This window comes from Bos taurus, chromosome 29, assembly GCF_002263795.3.
Source record: "Bos taurus isolate L1 Dominette 01449 registration number 42190680 breed Hereford chromosome 29, ARS-UCD2.0, whole genome shotgun sequence".
Classification (NCBI taxonomy): Eukaryota; Metazoa; Chordata; class Mammalia; order Artiodactyla; family Bovidae; genus Bos; species Bos taurus.
In genome coordinates this window covers 45,396,984-45,412,462 of record NC_037356.1, presented here as the reverse complement: position 1 = coordinate 45,412,462, position 15,479 = coordinate 45,396,984, and the positions used below count along the sequence as shown (strand labels likewise).

Genomic DNA, 15,479 nt, shown 5'->3' with positions numbered 1-15,479 from the left:
CTGGGTGACGGAACCCATCACGCAGCTGTCAGGAACTGCGCATTCCCTACACGGAGGCCCTTTTCTCAGCTGGAGAGGGTTCCCAGGTTGCCGAGGCCCTGGGGAGGTCAACCTCCTCCTGCAGGCAGTCCTCCAGGGTGGATCTTGCAGGTGTGGAATCTCACCTTCCTCTCTGGACCTGGAACTCCTCTTTGTGTCTTGGCAGCTCTGAGGGCCTGAAGCTCCTTCAAGGCCCAGCCCAGCCCTCATCCTCTTTGAGACAGTCTGGGAAGGGCTGGGGATCCCCAGTGGCCACCCGGTCCCTCAGTGACCACAGCACAGCTTTCCTCTCACCGTGTTTATTCGTCTCAAGGGCAGCCCCTCTCCCAGGGGAGGCTGGGCTCATATTTTGCGGCTTCCAAAGATGGGACGGTTCACATGCTCCGGGGAGGCCAGGAAGGCCTTGAGCTTGGGCCGGGCACTGAGGCGGGCCACGTAGGCTGAGAGCAGGGGGAAGGGGTCCAGGCAGCCGGGGACCAGCACCTGATGATTGAGCAGCAGGTCCAGCAGGTTGTAGTCGGCGAAGGAGATCTGTAGGGCAGGGGGCGGGAGGGCTTGAGTGGGATCAGGAGAGAGGGGGCGCTGCTTGAGGGGGCAGAACACTGACTGCTCCAGGAGCCAGTCACGGCCTTGCTCTGGGCCTCGGTTTGCCCATCTGAGAAATGGACCTCCAATGGCTGGACCCAGTGCTCACCTGGTCGCCCACAATGAAGGCCTGGCCCCCCTGATTCTGGGACAGGAGGGTCTCGAAAGGCTGCAGGTGCACCGGCAGCTCCTGAACATATTGGGCTTTGTCCTCCTCCTGTGAAAGGAAGTGATGCCTGCGGTGGTCTGCGGTGGGCCTGGGCCCGGGCAGCCTCCCCGCCCCAGCCCTGAGCGCCGGCCCCAGCGGCTCACGCGCTTGTGGTGAATGAGGTGGCCGCAGTGCCTGCGGAGGTCTTCCAGGCCGTCGTTCACCATGTCCACCAGCGCCGCCTCCCGCTCGTCTGTGCCGTAGAGCCCTGTGTCAGCGGCCGGGCGGAGGGTCACGTTCTGTTCAGGCTGGGGTCTGGCCCACTCAGTGCTCCCGTCTCCCCCGAGACCTGAAGGCCTCAGGTCTGGACACCCAGGTCTCCTGCTCTGGGGGGTCCGCTCTGCCCAATTCTGCCACTCCCGTCTCCACGAGCCTAAGGAACGTACCCAGCAGGAGCCCTGGCGCTCGTCTTTGAGACCAGACCCTGGTCCCTGGGACTCGGGAACTCCCAGCCCAAGCCACCCCCGGTTCCTCCTCCAAGCTGTCACCCTGCAAGGGCCAGCCAGGCTCTGATTACGCCTCCCCAGGCCTGAGGGGTGCCCGGTTGTGGGGCCTGGCCAGAACCTGGCTCTGCAGACTGTCGTGTCCCTCTGAGTGCAGGACTTGCATGGGGCAGGATGGCGAGAGGCAGGCTACACCAGAGGCCCCTGTCCTCTCACCCTGGCTCTCGAAGAAGTCAGGGTGGGCCTGGGCCTGGCTGCTCCCACTCCCTTTCCCTGACTTCCTTGATGTGAGATCCCCTTCCCACATCCTCCTGTACCCACCCCCCAACCCCCAAGCTGGCCGAAAAAGAGGCAGTCACCTCCCCAAGCCACATTCCTGCCACCCTTGAAACAAGGCCACAGACCTGCTCATTGTGTGCACCAGGCTTTGCAGATTCAGGTGAGGCCAGGCAGGAGGAGACCGGCCTTGAAGCTCCTGGTCACACCCACAGTGACTCTAGACTACAGCAGCATGTACCTTGTGGTGGCCAGTGACCACCTCTGAGCTGTCATCCAGGAAGCGATGAACCCAGGAGGGCTGCCGGCCCAAGCCATGTGGTCCCTGCCCTGGGGGGGCTGGAAGCCCCAGCCCTGTAACCTAGAACCCTCCTAACCCAGGCCCTGCCCCTTCCTCTAGGGCCATCTGGCCCATCCCCCAGCCGTAGGACCAGATCCCAGGACATCTGGGTGGGACCCTTCAGGAGCTTTCCTGGACTGGGCTGCCTTCAGCCTCGGGACTCACCAAAGGAGCGGCCCAGGTGTCGCAGGATGGCATTGGACTGGTACAGGGTGAGGTCTCCATCCTGGAACTTGGGGAGCTGCCCGTACAGCTGGGAGGGGTGGGGCACGGCTTGGTAAGGGACACTGAGCTCAGCTGCCCCCTACTCAAGGGTTGCCCCACCTGTCTGGGCGCCGTCACTCACGCAGGAGGCCTTGAGTGGGCCCTGCAGCCAGCTCTCCTTAGTGACCACCTCCTCCTTCCAGCTCTGGTCCTGGTCGGCTAGCAGCATGCGCAGGGCCTCGCAGCGCCCTGGGGGAGGGGAGGATGGGGCAGTGGGGGTGGGCAGAGACCCCAGCCTCGCAGCAGCCCCCTGTCAGGAGTGGATGGGAGCTGGATGTGGAGACAGGACACAGACCAGAGTCTGAGCCCCCTGAGAAGATGAGCAGCGGATAAAGAGTGCAGCCCCCGGCCCCCACAGCGTCTGGGCCAGGGGACAGGGCTGGAGGCCCAGCCCACTTCGCCCCAGGGAGGGACCCGAGAGGGAGGAATAGAGCGCACCGCCCGCGGGCCCCCTGCCCCCACAAAGGACGCTGCGGCGGGACCCCAGCCCGCGACCCCGCCCCGCCGCCCCGGGGTCCCGCCTCCGCCTCGGGCGCTGTCCAGACTGCGCGTCCTGCCGGGGCCCTTCGCCCTCCTAAAGGAGCAGCGGCCGCACCTCGGGTCGGGAAGTAGACGATGGTGTAGGGCGGCACTAGGGTAGGCAGACAGACCGGACGATGCGGGAGGATCGGGGGTCAGGCCGCCCGGGCAGGAGGTGGCTCGGCCGGCCCCTTCCCCCACACGGTCCAGACCCTACTCACTGGAGGCGGCGGAGTTCAAGTGTGGCAGGAAGTGGGGAGGACCCAGAGGCCGTATATTTAAGGTCCTGCTCCACCCCGACGCCCCACCCCGGGAATCCGCCGAGTCACCGAGCGGATCTGGGTTGGGGCGAGGTGTGGGTGTGGTGAAGCCGGGCCGGAGGGGCCCACCGGCTCTCCGCAGCCGTGCACCTTGCCTGCTGTGCAGCGGTTTTACAAGAGGCTCCCACACTCAGCACCCGGCCGCCACTACCGGCCTCCTCACCGCACCTGAACACAGCATCCTCAGGGCCCCCAGAGGGCCAGGACTGAGCGCCCCAGCACCGGCACACAGTAGGTGCTCCATAAATGCTTTTTGCTTGAATGAATGCTATTTCAATAAACACCCATTTCCGCAGCCTGTCTCCTTTATAATAATAGCAAACCCTCAGGGACTGAGGGCTGCCGCTGAGAAATTTACACCTATTACAACCCTAAGACTTGGTCCTGTTCAGATCCCATCTTACAGAGGAGGAAACTGAAACACAGACTGATGTTCCCAAGGTCAGAGGGCTAGTGAATACATCGGGTTGGATTCAGGGCATCACCTTCAATCCTCACGGTCTTCTGCAGGGCCTTGTTATTGACTACGTCTAAGGGCTCTGTATGCATAAGGCAATGGCACCCCACTCCAGTACTCTTGTCTGGGAAATCCCATGGACGGAGGAGCCTGGTAGGCTACAGTCCATGGGGTTGCTGGGAGTCGGACACGACTGAGCAGCTTCACTTTCACTTTTCACTTTCATGCATTGGAGAAGGAAATGGAAACCCACTCCAGTGTTCTTGCCTGGAGAATCCCAGGGACAGGGGAGCCTGGTGGGCTGCCGTCTATGGGGTCGTACAGAGTCGGACATGACTGAAGCGACTTAGCAGCAGCAGCAGCAAGGGCTCTGTAAGAGGCTTCCTAGGTAGCTTAGTGGTAAAGAATCCGCCTGCCAATGCAGGAGACATGAATTCAATCCCAGGATCGGGAAGATCTCCTGGAGAAGGAAATGGCAACCCACTCCAGTATCCTTGCCTAGGAAATCCCATGGACAGAGAAGCCTGGTGGGCTACAGTCCATGGGGTTGCAAAGAGTCAGACACGAATTAGCGACTAAACAACAACTCTTCAAATACAGGCTGAAGGGATACGGGTGAGTGGAAAGACAGATGAACTGGAGTGAGCAAGACTTTCTGGGCCTGGGAGGGCTGTGTCTTTCCAGGCGGGGCCTGTACCAGCCTCCCTCTGGGCCCGTACCAGCCTCCCTCTGGGCCCATCTGCACCCGCAGCCCGGTTCTCATGGCTGCCCCTTCCTGGTGCTGGGGGTGGCAGTGGGTGGGGTCCTCCTTGGTAACTGGCGCCTGACTGAGCCTGGTTTTCCCATCAGAGCCACCTGAAAGAGGAAGCTGTCCTTCCCCGGGTGTAGAAGTATCCAGCCCAAGTGTGGGAAAACCCCAGGCAAGCCCGATTAGGAGCATCCCTGAGCCTCATGGAGCCCACAGCTGGAAGCGGGTGGGGGAGGTGGCCCCAGAGCTGGGATCTATCCCTGACTCACAGCTGCAGGAACATCTGCCCAGCACTTAGCAGCTTACAAAGAGCTTTTGCATAAATGGTTTCATGTTATCTCCACCGCAGCCTGGGAGGAACGGGGTCATGTTCCCATTATGCAGAAGAGGACACCAAGGCTCAGAAAGACTCAGTTACCCGCTCTGGCCTGGCATGCCTGTGCTCCTTCTGTGCACAAGCATCACACACCTGGGAGCTTGGAGACACCCTGCCAGCCGGCAGGCCACCTGCCAGCTCACACCCCAGCCGTCATGACTCCGGCCCGCAGGGCAGGCCTTAGCACCATGCTGCAGTGTTCTGCTGACTGCTTTTACCCACAGTCCTCTGGCTCCCCCAGCCCAGCCTGTGGTCTAGCTTTGTGGCCACCCTGGGGCCTCTTCCTCTGAGGCCCAGAGCACAGCTTTCCCAGTTGCATGGGGCAGGCAGCTTCCTGTGTCCATCCCCCACCTCCAGTCCATGTATATGTCAGCCCCTGTCTTTGGTGGAGTTTAAAGTATATGTCGGAGAAGGCAATGGCACCCCACTCCAGTACCCTTGCCTGGAGAACCCCATGGACAGAGGAGCCTGGTGGGCTGCAGTCCATGGGGTCTCTAAGGGTCGGACACGACTGAGCGACTTCACGTTCACTTTTCACTTTCATGCATTGGAGAAGGAAATGGCAACCCACTCCAGTGTTCTTGCCTGGAGAATCCCAGGGACAGGGGAGCCTGGTGGGCTGCCGTCTATGGGGTCGCACAGAGTCAGACATGACTGAAGCGACTTAGCAGCAGCAGCAGCAAAGTATATGTAAGAGCTTTATTGCTACACAAAATTCACCCTTACAAAGTGTATGTTCTGTGGGTTTTGGTATATTCAGTGTTGTGTGATCATCACCACTAATTCCAGAGCATTTTCATCACTCCAAAAAGAAACCCTGGATCCATTAGCCATCACGCCTCATTCCCCCTCCTGCCATCCCTACCTGGAGAATCCCATAGACGGAGGAGCATGGTGGGCTACAGTCGCAAAGAGTCAGACACGACTGAGTGACTGACACGCACGCACACCATCTATTTTGTCACTATGGATTTGCCTCTTTGGGGTATTTCATAAAAATGGAATCATACACGATGTGGCCTTTCACGTCCGTCTGCTTTCTCTTAGCATAATGTCTTCAAGCTTCATCCATGTTGTAGGATGGGTCAGGACATCATTTCTATCTATGGCCAAATAATATTCCATTGTCTGGACATGTATTAATGGATATTTGGGTTGCTTCATTTTTTTACTGTTATGAGTAACACCTTCCCTGATAGCTCAGTTGGTAAAGAATCTGCCTGCAATACTGGAGACAGTGGTTCGATTCCTGGGTGGGACGATCTGCTGGAGAAGGGATAGGCTACCTACTCCAGTATTCTTGGGCTTCCCTGGTGGCTCAGCTGCTAAAGAATCCGCCCACAATGCGGGAGACCTGGGTTCGATCCCTGGATTGGGAAGATCCCCTGGAGAAGGGAAAGGCTATCCACTCCAGTATTCTGGCCTGGAGAATTCCAGGGGTCACAAAGAGTCAGACACATCTGAGCAACTTTCACTTTATGAACCTTGTAACACTGTTACACACAAGTTTTTGTGTGGACTTATCAATTCCCCTGGGTATACATCTAAATGTGAAATTGCTGAGTCACGTGGTAACTCATTTTGAGGAACTGCCAAACTCTTTTCCAAAGTGGCTGCACCATTGTATAAGCCCAGCAGCGGCCTGTGAAGGTTCCAACTTCTCCTCATTCTCACCAATGATTGTTACTGCTCGTCTGTTTCACTGTAGCTGTCCTGGTGAGTGTGTGTATAACTTACGTGATATCTTACCACCGGCCACGCCTGGGTTTGGCTTGTGGGGAACTGGGTAGAGAAGGAACCATCATCTTTGCCTTTAGGGGAATTACAACTCAACTCAGAGTAGGAGGAGATAGACACAAGTCTTTTTTTTTTTTGGCTGTGCTGCGGAGCATGTGGAATCTTAGTTCCCCAACCAGGGATCAAACTCACACCCCTTGCATTGGTAGTGCAGAGTCTTAACCATTGGACCACCAGGGAAGTCCCCAAGCACAGGTCTTTATCACACACTGATTAGTGTGTCTCAGCAATGATTGGACTGGACATAAGGGAAGACACTGAAACAAGTACAATATGGTCTTTACCCTAATGAACTCTTTGACTAAAGAATGTAAGACCTTCAACAGCAAGACCATCCACCCAGCCTCCATTTATCTGTCTGTCCATCTATATACCCATCTACCCAGTTATTCAGTTGGTTAAGAATCCACCTGCAATGCAGGAGACCCTGGTTTGATTCCTGGGTCAGGAAGATCCTCTGGAGAAGGGATAGGCTACCCACTCCAGTATTCTTGGGCTTCCCTTGTGGCCCAGCTGGTAAAGAATCCGCCTGCAATGCAGGAGACCTGGGTTCAATCCCTGGGTTGGGAAGATCCCCTGGAGAAGGGAAAGGAACCCACTCCAGTGTTCTGGCCTGGAGAATTCCATGGACTGTATAGTCCATGGGGTCGCAGAGTCAGACACAACTGAGTGACTTTCACTTTCACCCAGTTATTCAGCCATTCGACAACCAAACATTAGACCAGTAGTTCATCAAAACATCTACCTGTCCGTTTACCCACCATCTCATTTCCCCAGCCGGCTACTCATTTACCTACGCAATCATCCTCTACTTGTCTGTACCTCCATCTTTCCATTCACCCATCTATCCATCCAACCAACCATCTGTCTATGAAACCATTAGCCATCAAATCATCTACCCATCCTTCCATGAAGTCACCCAACTGTCCATCCATTCATTCATCCAACTTCCCATCTATCTTCTCAACTATACATCCACCTGTCCATTTATTCATCCTTCCATCCATGTTTGTCTATCCATCCAGCTTCTCAATTGTTCATCCTTCCCACCACCAACCATTCAAACCCATCAAATCATCTGGCAACCAATCCAACCACTCACTTATCTACCAAACCATCCATCCATTCATTTGTCCACCACTGATCCACCTGGGCATCTTGGACCCTGGAGTTGGACATGAAGGCTTTGCTCCTTCATTGAAAATGCTTCCAGCCCACATACCCTGACCAGTGATAGTCCCCACTTCTTTGGCTTATACTTTGGGACACATTTCTCAACACTTCCCCACCTTCTTAGCAGGTTATTTGGACATGGATTCTTTCATCTCATGTGACAGGCACAGTTTTTTGAGCCTTTCCAATACACCAGGAACCTGATTGGTCTTTTCTCATTTAATTTTCACAAAGGCACCATGAGGCAAATACTAGGTCAATCCCTATTTTCCAGATAAGGAAACTTTCTTACCCACTTTCCATAAGGAAAGTAAGACTCAGAGAGATGAAATACCTTGCGTAGGGTCACACAGCAAATGCAGGGGAGATCCCAGGCCTGCAGGTCCATTCTAAGACCATGCAGAAAACAGGAGAATTCTCTAAGGGATGTTTGCAGTCCCTCTGGGGATGCTGTGCATGCCTGGCCTCTGGGAGGAGCTGTGACCCAGGGTGCAGAAGGACTGAAGGATGCTGAAGCTGAGCCTTCAAATGGTCAACATGAATGGTCACAATGAGCCACCCTTGACCACCGGCCGGCATCCACTGGCCTCTCAACCCTGGCCTTTGCTCAGATTCACTCAGGGCTCTGTGGAGGCCGTTCCCTCTGCCTCCAAGTCCACCCGCCCCGCTTCATGTGGTCACTCCCATCATCCCTCTGGTCTCGGCTCACAGGTCACTTCCCCAGCCCCTATCCAATCAAGGTCCCCACACTCCTTCTCTGACAGCCGGTCAGGCCCTTCCCTGTGCTCACCCCTCCAGTCGGCTCTGAAGGTACAAACCAGGTGGGAGGTCCCAGGAAGGCGCACAGCAGGGGGTTCACAAACATTTGCTGAAATCGAGTCTCCTGGGAGTTTTCTCCGACCTCTTGTGGCCTTTGCAGGGGTTACAAGCCGTTCCTCCCTCCTGAAGGCCTCCACCCACAGACCCTGTTGGATTCCAGCGCCTTGGAACACCCCATGTTCACAGCTGGTCCCTGCTTGGGACCCTGGGACTCACCCAGGTAAACATCAGTGGGCAATGCTTAGAATGCTGCCCATCTGCCCATCTCCCCCATGAAGCCTTCCTGATGCCTAGGTCCCTGCCCCAAAGCTCTTGGAGACTGTCTCTCGGCCCTTTTCTGAATTAGATGTGCCTGAAAGCAGGGGTCTGTCGTGTTGGCCCAGGGCTGGATCCCGGCAGACCTTTAGTGTTTACAAAAGAAATACATGAATGGATGGCCATGCTGTGGCAAGAGAGGCCAGCGCCACCAGCTCAGGTGGCAGGTGCTTGGTGGGATCTGGTTCCCTTGGACAAAGGCCGGTGCGGGGGGCAGGTGAATAAATCATGAGGGGCCCGGAGCAGGGCCGGGGCAGGACAACTGACCTCATTCTGGGAGGTGAGGAGCCGGCAGCTGGGTGGTAAGTGGGTTAGGGGCAAAACCTGGGGGGAGGGGCACACAAGAGGCCGCTGCAGGCTGCCTGGCCCACCCTCACCCTTCTCCCCAAGAAGCAGGAAGTTGGAGGTCGGCACAGGTTAGGTGGGAGGTGAGGGCGGAAGTGGGGTGGTGGGCAAGTGCAGAGATACCCCAGGGCTCTGGGTTGGGGAAAGGGGGGCAGATCTGGGATGGGGCTTAGGGGGATGGTTTTTCCAGAGTCCAAGAGCCATCCTGGGAGAGGGCATCCTACGGAGAACAGGAAGAGCAAGAATGCACAGACAGAAAGAGGGACAGACTGATATGGGAAAGAGTCTCACCCAACAGAGGGAGGCAACTGACAAAGAGATGGGCACAAGTGGGCAGAAGGACCCACAGGAACATAGCTGGGCAGATGTCAGCAGGGGGCAGGGGGTGGAGCGAGAACGGCAGGTGAGACAGACACAGAGAGACCCCCCAGAGCAGAGGGGCCAGGGAGGGGCAGAGAACAACACAGACTCAGAGGCGGAGGGGCATATGGGGAGATGAGCAGAGAGGCTGCTGTGACGCGAGGAGCCCCGGGCACGGTCTGTGGTAGCCTGAGCGCGGTGGGTGTCAAGGTAGGGTTTCAGGGAGGGGCTGTGTGAGGGGTCCAGGGAGCTAGGAAAGATGGGGTTCTTGGAGGGCCTGGGGCCCACCAGCCCCTGGAGCCAGAAACAGGAAGAAGAGTAGCAGGGACCCTGCGGGAACCACACCTGCAGCTGCCCACAAGGCCACCCTCCCGCAGGCCCTGGGAAAGTGGAGTGGGCAGTGCCCCTCAGACGGCAGGAGGTGCCAAGCGCTCGTCTCCATGGCCCTTCCCCAGGGCCCGGCAGATGGCAGCCTCCCCACAGGGGACCCCACCCCCTCCGAGGTCACGCCAGGGCCTAGCCGGGCCCCTGCCAGCCCAGCAGCCACCAGGCGGCGGGCGCTCCTTCGGGAACTGGAGGCTCAGGTGCAGGCCGCCTATGGGCAGGTAAAGGGGACCAGGGTGTGGGGTCATCCTCAGCTGAGGGAACCGTGAGGGAACAGCGGGGACCGCACGCCTTAGCCGGGGCCCCACAGGACAAACCCAGGGCTGAGCCCAGGGAGGGGAGCTCAGACATGCACTCTGATGGATGGGCCAGCAGCCACTCAGCTGTCCAGAGAGAGGCTGGCATCCCCCACAACCTCTGCCATCACTGAGCCCTGTTTCCAGACCGCAGAGCCCAGTCAGCTGTCCTTGGGTCCTCGCCTAAGTAGCCAGGCTGGGGCAGGTCCAGGCAGGGGTGCCGAGGGCAGGCAGGTTGGGCGGATGCTCTGAGGTGACAGCAGGGGTCCAGCTGGGAGGGGCAGGTGCTTCCTGGGTCTGCCATTTCCTGGAGAGATGACCCAGCCCACCCTGGCAATCAAGGCACCTGGCTTCCTCCTCCCAGGTCTAGGCACTGCTTCTGAAGACATTAAATCTCTCCAGATTGGGCTAGAGGGAGAGAATGCTGGAGAGGGCGTGTCTGCAAGACCCTCAGGAGTGAGCACGGGGAAGCTGTGCCTTCCAGGGGGGGCCTTGCGCCCCAAGTGGCCACCCTCACCAGCAGAGATGCTCAGAGATAATCCCAGATTAGGACCCAAGCCCCTGTGCCCTGGGCTCCCCGCCTGCCCACCCGCCCGCGATCTTCCCCACAAAACCCTTGGAAAATCCCCTGCAGTGATCTCAGACTCTCACTGGGAGCTGGTGGGAGCCCACAGCATCCTCTGAGGCCCAGCCTTGGGCTGCCCCAGGGACTCCAGGACTGGCATGGTTCAAGGGCCCATGGGAAACTGTGCCAAGCGGCCCCGGCACCGGGCGCCTAAGGTAGGAGGGTTAAGGGGGAGAAGCAAGGCCGGGAGGCTGGGCTGGACCCTGAAAGGGTCTGATGGGGTGGGCAGGGCCCGACTGGGGTCACAGGTGGGCACAGCAGGGGGATGAGTGGGTTGGCGCCCACCACTGTCGACCAAGATCTTCCCTGGCAGACCCCAGACTCTGACCCATCATAGTCTTGGCTCCTGCAGATCTCTGGGCCTTCTGCTGCCAAGCTTGTCAGGCCCCCCAACTGCCCATCCAACTGCCCCCTTCCTGCTGCTGCCCTTGCCCTCTGGAGTGACCATGGCCCTGTGCCTTGCCCCTTTTCTGGGCCTCGGTTTGCCCCACTGAACAGTAAGGGAGTGGACCCTTCTCATCGAGAGTGTTGATGGTGAGGTTCCACTGTCCTGTGCTGGGTTCTAACAACGGGAGAGGCTGGCAAGTGAGGGTGGAGAGGGGTCACTGCCCCAGCTCATGGCTGGCTCTGCTGCAGGACCGCTGGCAGTGGCCTGGCTCCCCCCCAGGGGGGTCCCGCCATGGCCTGGGCCCCAGCCCCAGTCCCGAGGAGCCGGGGGCCCCTGGGCCGGGCGTCCAGGGCTACTCCGTGCTCAGCAGCGTGGTGGGGCCCGCCTGCATCTTTCTGCGGCCCAGCATCGCCGCCACCCAGCTCGTATGTACGGCCACCACCTGCCTGCCTCCGGTCCCTACCCTTGCCCCCACGTCTTGCCTCTCCTTGAGTGGGGGGGAGAGGACTGAGTGGGGATCTCAGAGCAAAGGCTCACAGATCTAGGAATGTGGGGGACAGAGAGGCATGGAGAAACAGACATAAGATCAAAACGGGGGGGACCTGGGGAAACAGGCCAGGAAAGAGAGAAGAGGCGGGCAGAGAGTGTCTCAGAGAAACAGCGGAGACAGGAGCCACCAAGGGGATGGGCAGGGAAGAGACAGGGCCCCCAAAGAGGAATAGAGAGAACAAGAGAGACATGGCCAAGCCGGAGGGTCTGCCCAACCCCAGCTCCACCTCTGGCTAATGGAGCTCCAGGAGCGGGGCACAGGGGACAGGAAGGGGGGCCCAGATGCCCAGCCCATCAGCATGAATGGTGGGAGGGAAGGAGTGCCTGCATGTTGTGGGGCTGAGTGGGGGGCCCCAGAGAACAAGAAAGAGGAGGTGCAGGTACCTAGGGGGTTGTCCAGGGAATTCTTAACCCTTCTGTCTTCCCTCAGGACCGGGAGCTGCGGCCAGAGGAGATTGAAGGTAAAGGCTTGGGGAAAGAACTATAGTTTCCAGAGTTGGGGGCACTGGGTGGGGGTCTGAGCAGTCTCCAGGAGGACCTGGGAGCAAGCAGGCTGGAGGGGATCCAAGCGGGAAGATGGGGACCAGACTGAGCAGGGTGGGGTTGAGAGAACCCCAAGCTGTCAGTTTCCTGCTTCTCTTTGCCCAGCGGGACATGGTCCCCCTTTTATTCATCCAGCAAACACTTCCTGGGTGCCCACTGTGGGCCTGGCCCAGTTCTGAGTACTGGGAAACGTGGCCAACCAGATAGATCTGGACTGTGTCCTCTGGAGAGAGATGTCAACAGGTCAACTGCCAGTACAAATGGTGCTATGCACTCTCAAGGAAGTGATCCGAAGAGCCAGAGGGGACTGAATTGAGAGGGAAGACCTCCTTGAATAGGTGGCATAAAGACCAAGAATGTTCCAGAATGTGAGCTCCATGAGGTCAAGGACTGTTTTTTCCTTTCTCTTTCTTTCTCACCTCCTTCACTCTCTCCTTTCTTTCTTTCCTTCCTCTCTTCCTTCCTTCTTTTCTTTCTCCCTTTCTCTCTTTATTCCCCTCCCTCTCTCTTTCTCTCCTTCATCTTTTTCTTTCTTCACTGCCACATCTGCAGTACCGAGAGTAGCGCTTGGCACAGAGCAGATGTCCCTTAAATATTTGCAGAGTGAATGAAAGGAATGACATTTGCAAAGACCCTGGGGTAGCAAAGAGAAACAACTGTTTAGAAAGCAGGACATGACAGGACCAAGGTGAGAAGGTCTAATCCAGGCTGGGGTCCCAGGGGACATGCGGAAAGGCCTGACCCCGCCCTGCCTGGCAGAGCTGCAGGCCGCCTTCCAGGAGTTTGACAGAGACCGGGACGGCTACATCGGCTACCAGGAGCTTGGGGCCTGCATGCGGACGCTGGGCTACATGCCCACCGAGATGGAGCTCATCGAGATCTCCCAGCAAATCAGTATGTGCCTGAGACCTGTCCCACCCCCAGTTCTCCAGTGGCCATGACCACGGTCAGGGCAGTCGGGCAGCTCAGGGAACCAAGGTGGCTACACAGGTTGGCTCCCAGAACCTGGGATTTTGGTCGTTCTCACGGCAAGCTCTCTGCCTCCAGAGATCTCACCATCCCCCGTGAGGTGGGTGGGTCAAGGGCTAGCATGCCCACTTTTTAGATGAGGCAACAGTCTCCACTAGTGGTAAAGAAACTGCCTATCAACGGAGCAGACTTAAGAGACCGGGGTTCAAACCCTAGGTTGGGAAGATCCTCTGGAGAAAAAAATAGCAACCCCACTCCAGTACTCTTGTCTGGGAAATCCCATGGACAGAGGAGACTGGCGGGCTGCAGTCCATGGGGTCACAAAGAGTTGGACACAACTGAAGCGACTTAGCACTCAGCCACAGTCTCTGAAAGGTCCCCGTGACTTGCCTAAGGTCACACAGCCAGGTCACTGGAGTCAGGAACTTGAGCCCATCTGAGCTCTTCAGGAAAATTAAGGGAAGCCGGCAGGAGACACAGCCTAGGAGACCCAGAGGGAGGGAAAGGCCCATTCAGTGGGGCGGGGAGAGGGACACAGACCAGGAGGGGAGGGCGGAGGAGGCCAGGGCTGGGCAGGGGTCTCTGATGGTTCCGGGTCTCTTCTGGGCGTGGCCCCCAGGTGGCGGGAAGGTGGACTTTGAAGACTTTGTGGAGCTGATGGGCCCCAAGCTGCTAGCGGAGACCGCGGACATGATCGGCGTCCGGGAGCTGCGGGACGCCTTCCGGGAGGTGGGGTCCCCGGGGCCGGGGCGGGCGGGGCCTGCGTGTCGGCGGTGAGGGCGGGGCCGCGCGAATGAATGACTGGTTCGTGACCCGGTGTCGCCGCAGTTCGACACCAACGGGGACGGCTGCATCAGCCTGGGTGAGCTCCGGGCGGCCCTGAAGGCCCTGCTGGGAGAGCGGCTCAGCCAGCGGGAGGTGGACGAGATCCTCCGCGACATTGACCTCAACGGGGACGGCCTGGTGGACTTCGAAGGTACAGCCCACCGCTCCCCCACGCTCAGCACCGCGGACCCTGCGCGAGTTTTCACAGAGGAAGAGCCTCAAGCGCTGTGTGTGTGCCAGGCTCTGTGCTAAGCACACCTATCTCCTCTGCCGGCTAACCATCAGGAGAACCTGGGAGGAAGCCAGGCTTAACCCCACAAGGAGGAGAAAGTCGGTTCTTAGGGAAGCGAGGGTGCTTAGCAAAAGAAGTGGATGGAGCCAGCGTCTAGATCCAGGAAGCCTACCCCTTCCCAACAGAGGGAAAACAAGGATTAAATAATAAAAGGAAGCCAAGGAAAGTAAAGTCTTCCCTCATAGCTCAGCTGGTAAAGAATCCACCCGCAATGCAGGAGACCCCAGTTTGATTCCTGGGGTCGGGAAGATCTGCGGGAGAAGGGACAGACTACCCACTCCAGTATTCTTGGGCTTCCGTTGTGGCTCAGCTGGTAAAAAAAATCCGCCTACAATGCAGGCGACCTGGGTTCGATCCGTGGGTTGGGAAGATCCCCTGGAGAAGGGAAAGGCTACCCACTCCAGTATTCTGGCCTGGAGAATTCCATGGACTGTATAGTCCATGGGGTCGAAAAGAGCCAAACACAACTGAGAAACTTTCACTTTCACAGAAAGTCAGGGCTTCCTTGGTGGCTCAGATGGTAAAGAATCTGCCTGCAATGCAGGAAACCAAGGTTCAATCCCTGGGTCAAGAAGATCCCCTGGAGAAGGCAATGGCTACCCACTCCAGTATTCTTGCTTGGAGTAGTCCATGGACAGAGGAGTCTGGCGGGTTACAGTTCATAGGGTCACAACGAGTCAGACGCGACTGAGTGACTAACACACATAAGGAAAGTCAGTGTGTAGAAATTCTCCAAGGTAGGCCCAAAAGTGTTCGCGAGCTTCCTAGCAGCCAAAGCAAAGAGGAAAGTAGGTTCAGTTACAAGATTTTTTTTCCCCCATAAGACAAAGCCCCTCTTCTCCACCAAATTCAGGGGACTCCGTTGCAGGTCCTGCCCTTGACCACACCCCCTCCCACCTCGAAGCTAGTATCTTCGCCTCACTCCAGGGTGTCGAGGTCCAGAGAGCAGACTGAAATGTTGGCTTTGTCCTGGCAGAGTTTGTGCGAATGATGTCTCGCTGAGCCTGCACAGAAGCTGGAAGCAGCAGACAGGACTTGGGACCAGAGCCACTGCCTGCCAGTGTGTTCTTGGAGCCCCTCACCTCCAGCTTGGACCCCTCCCCCTCTTCTCCCTGCCCTGGCCAGTGTGCGCAGCCCTTGCCTGCAACACCTCCACCCTCCTCCTCCACCAAGCCCCCTTGCCCAGCTCTGTTTCTCTGACAATAAAGCATGTTCGAGCTGGGG

The 15,479-nt window shown here is 57.9% G+C and overlaps 2 protein-coding genes across 6 annotated transcripts; one reads left to right on the top strand and one right to left on the bottom strand.

Moving 5' to 3' along the window:
* Nucleotides 1-322: 322 nt before the first annotated feature.
* GSTP1 (glutathione S-transferase pi 1) lies at nt 323-2,928 on the bottom strand. Of its 5 annotated transcripts, none has more exons than XM_005227248.3 (7): nt 2,896-2,928; nt 2,751-2,786; nt 2,238-2,425; nt 2,057-2,144; nt 937-1,040; nt 734-841; nt 323-570 (listed from the first exon to the last, which is right to left on the bottom strand). In XM_005227248.3, the coding sequence occupies exons 3-7, from the start codon at nt 2,322-2,324 to the stop codon at nt 382-384; spliced, it is 576 nt and encodes a 191-aa protein (XP_005227305.1). In that variant the 5' UTR covers nt 2,325-2,425; nt 2,751-2,786; nt 2,896-2,928; the 3' UTR covers nt 323-381. The 5 variants fall into 5 exon arrangements, with proteins under 5 accessions (XP_005227305.1, XP_059739103.1, XP_002699444.2 ...); XM_059883120.1 differs by having other exon boundaries at nt 2,238-2,405; XM_002699398.6 differs by having other exon boundaries at nt 2,238-2,344.
* Nucleotides 2,929-10,721: 7,793 nt separating this feature from the next.
* Nucleotides 10,722-15,479, top strand: CABP2 (calcium binding protein 2). The gene is made up of 6 exons (NM_174255.3): nt 10,722-10,844; nt 12,057-12,087; nt 12,929-13,063; nt 13,758-13,867; nt 13,967-14,114; nt 15,232-15,479. The coding sequence occupies exons 1-6, from the start codon at nt 10,788-10,790 to the stop codon at nt 15,255-15,257; spliced, it is 507 nt and encodes a 168-aa protein (NP_776680.2). The 5' UTR covers nt 10,722-10,787; the 3' UTR covers nt 15,258-15,479.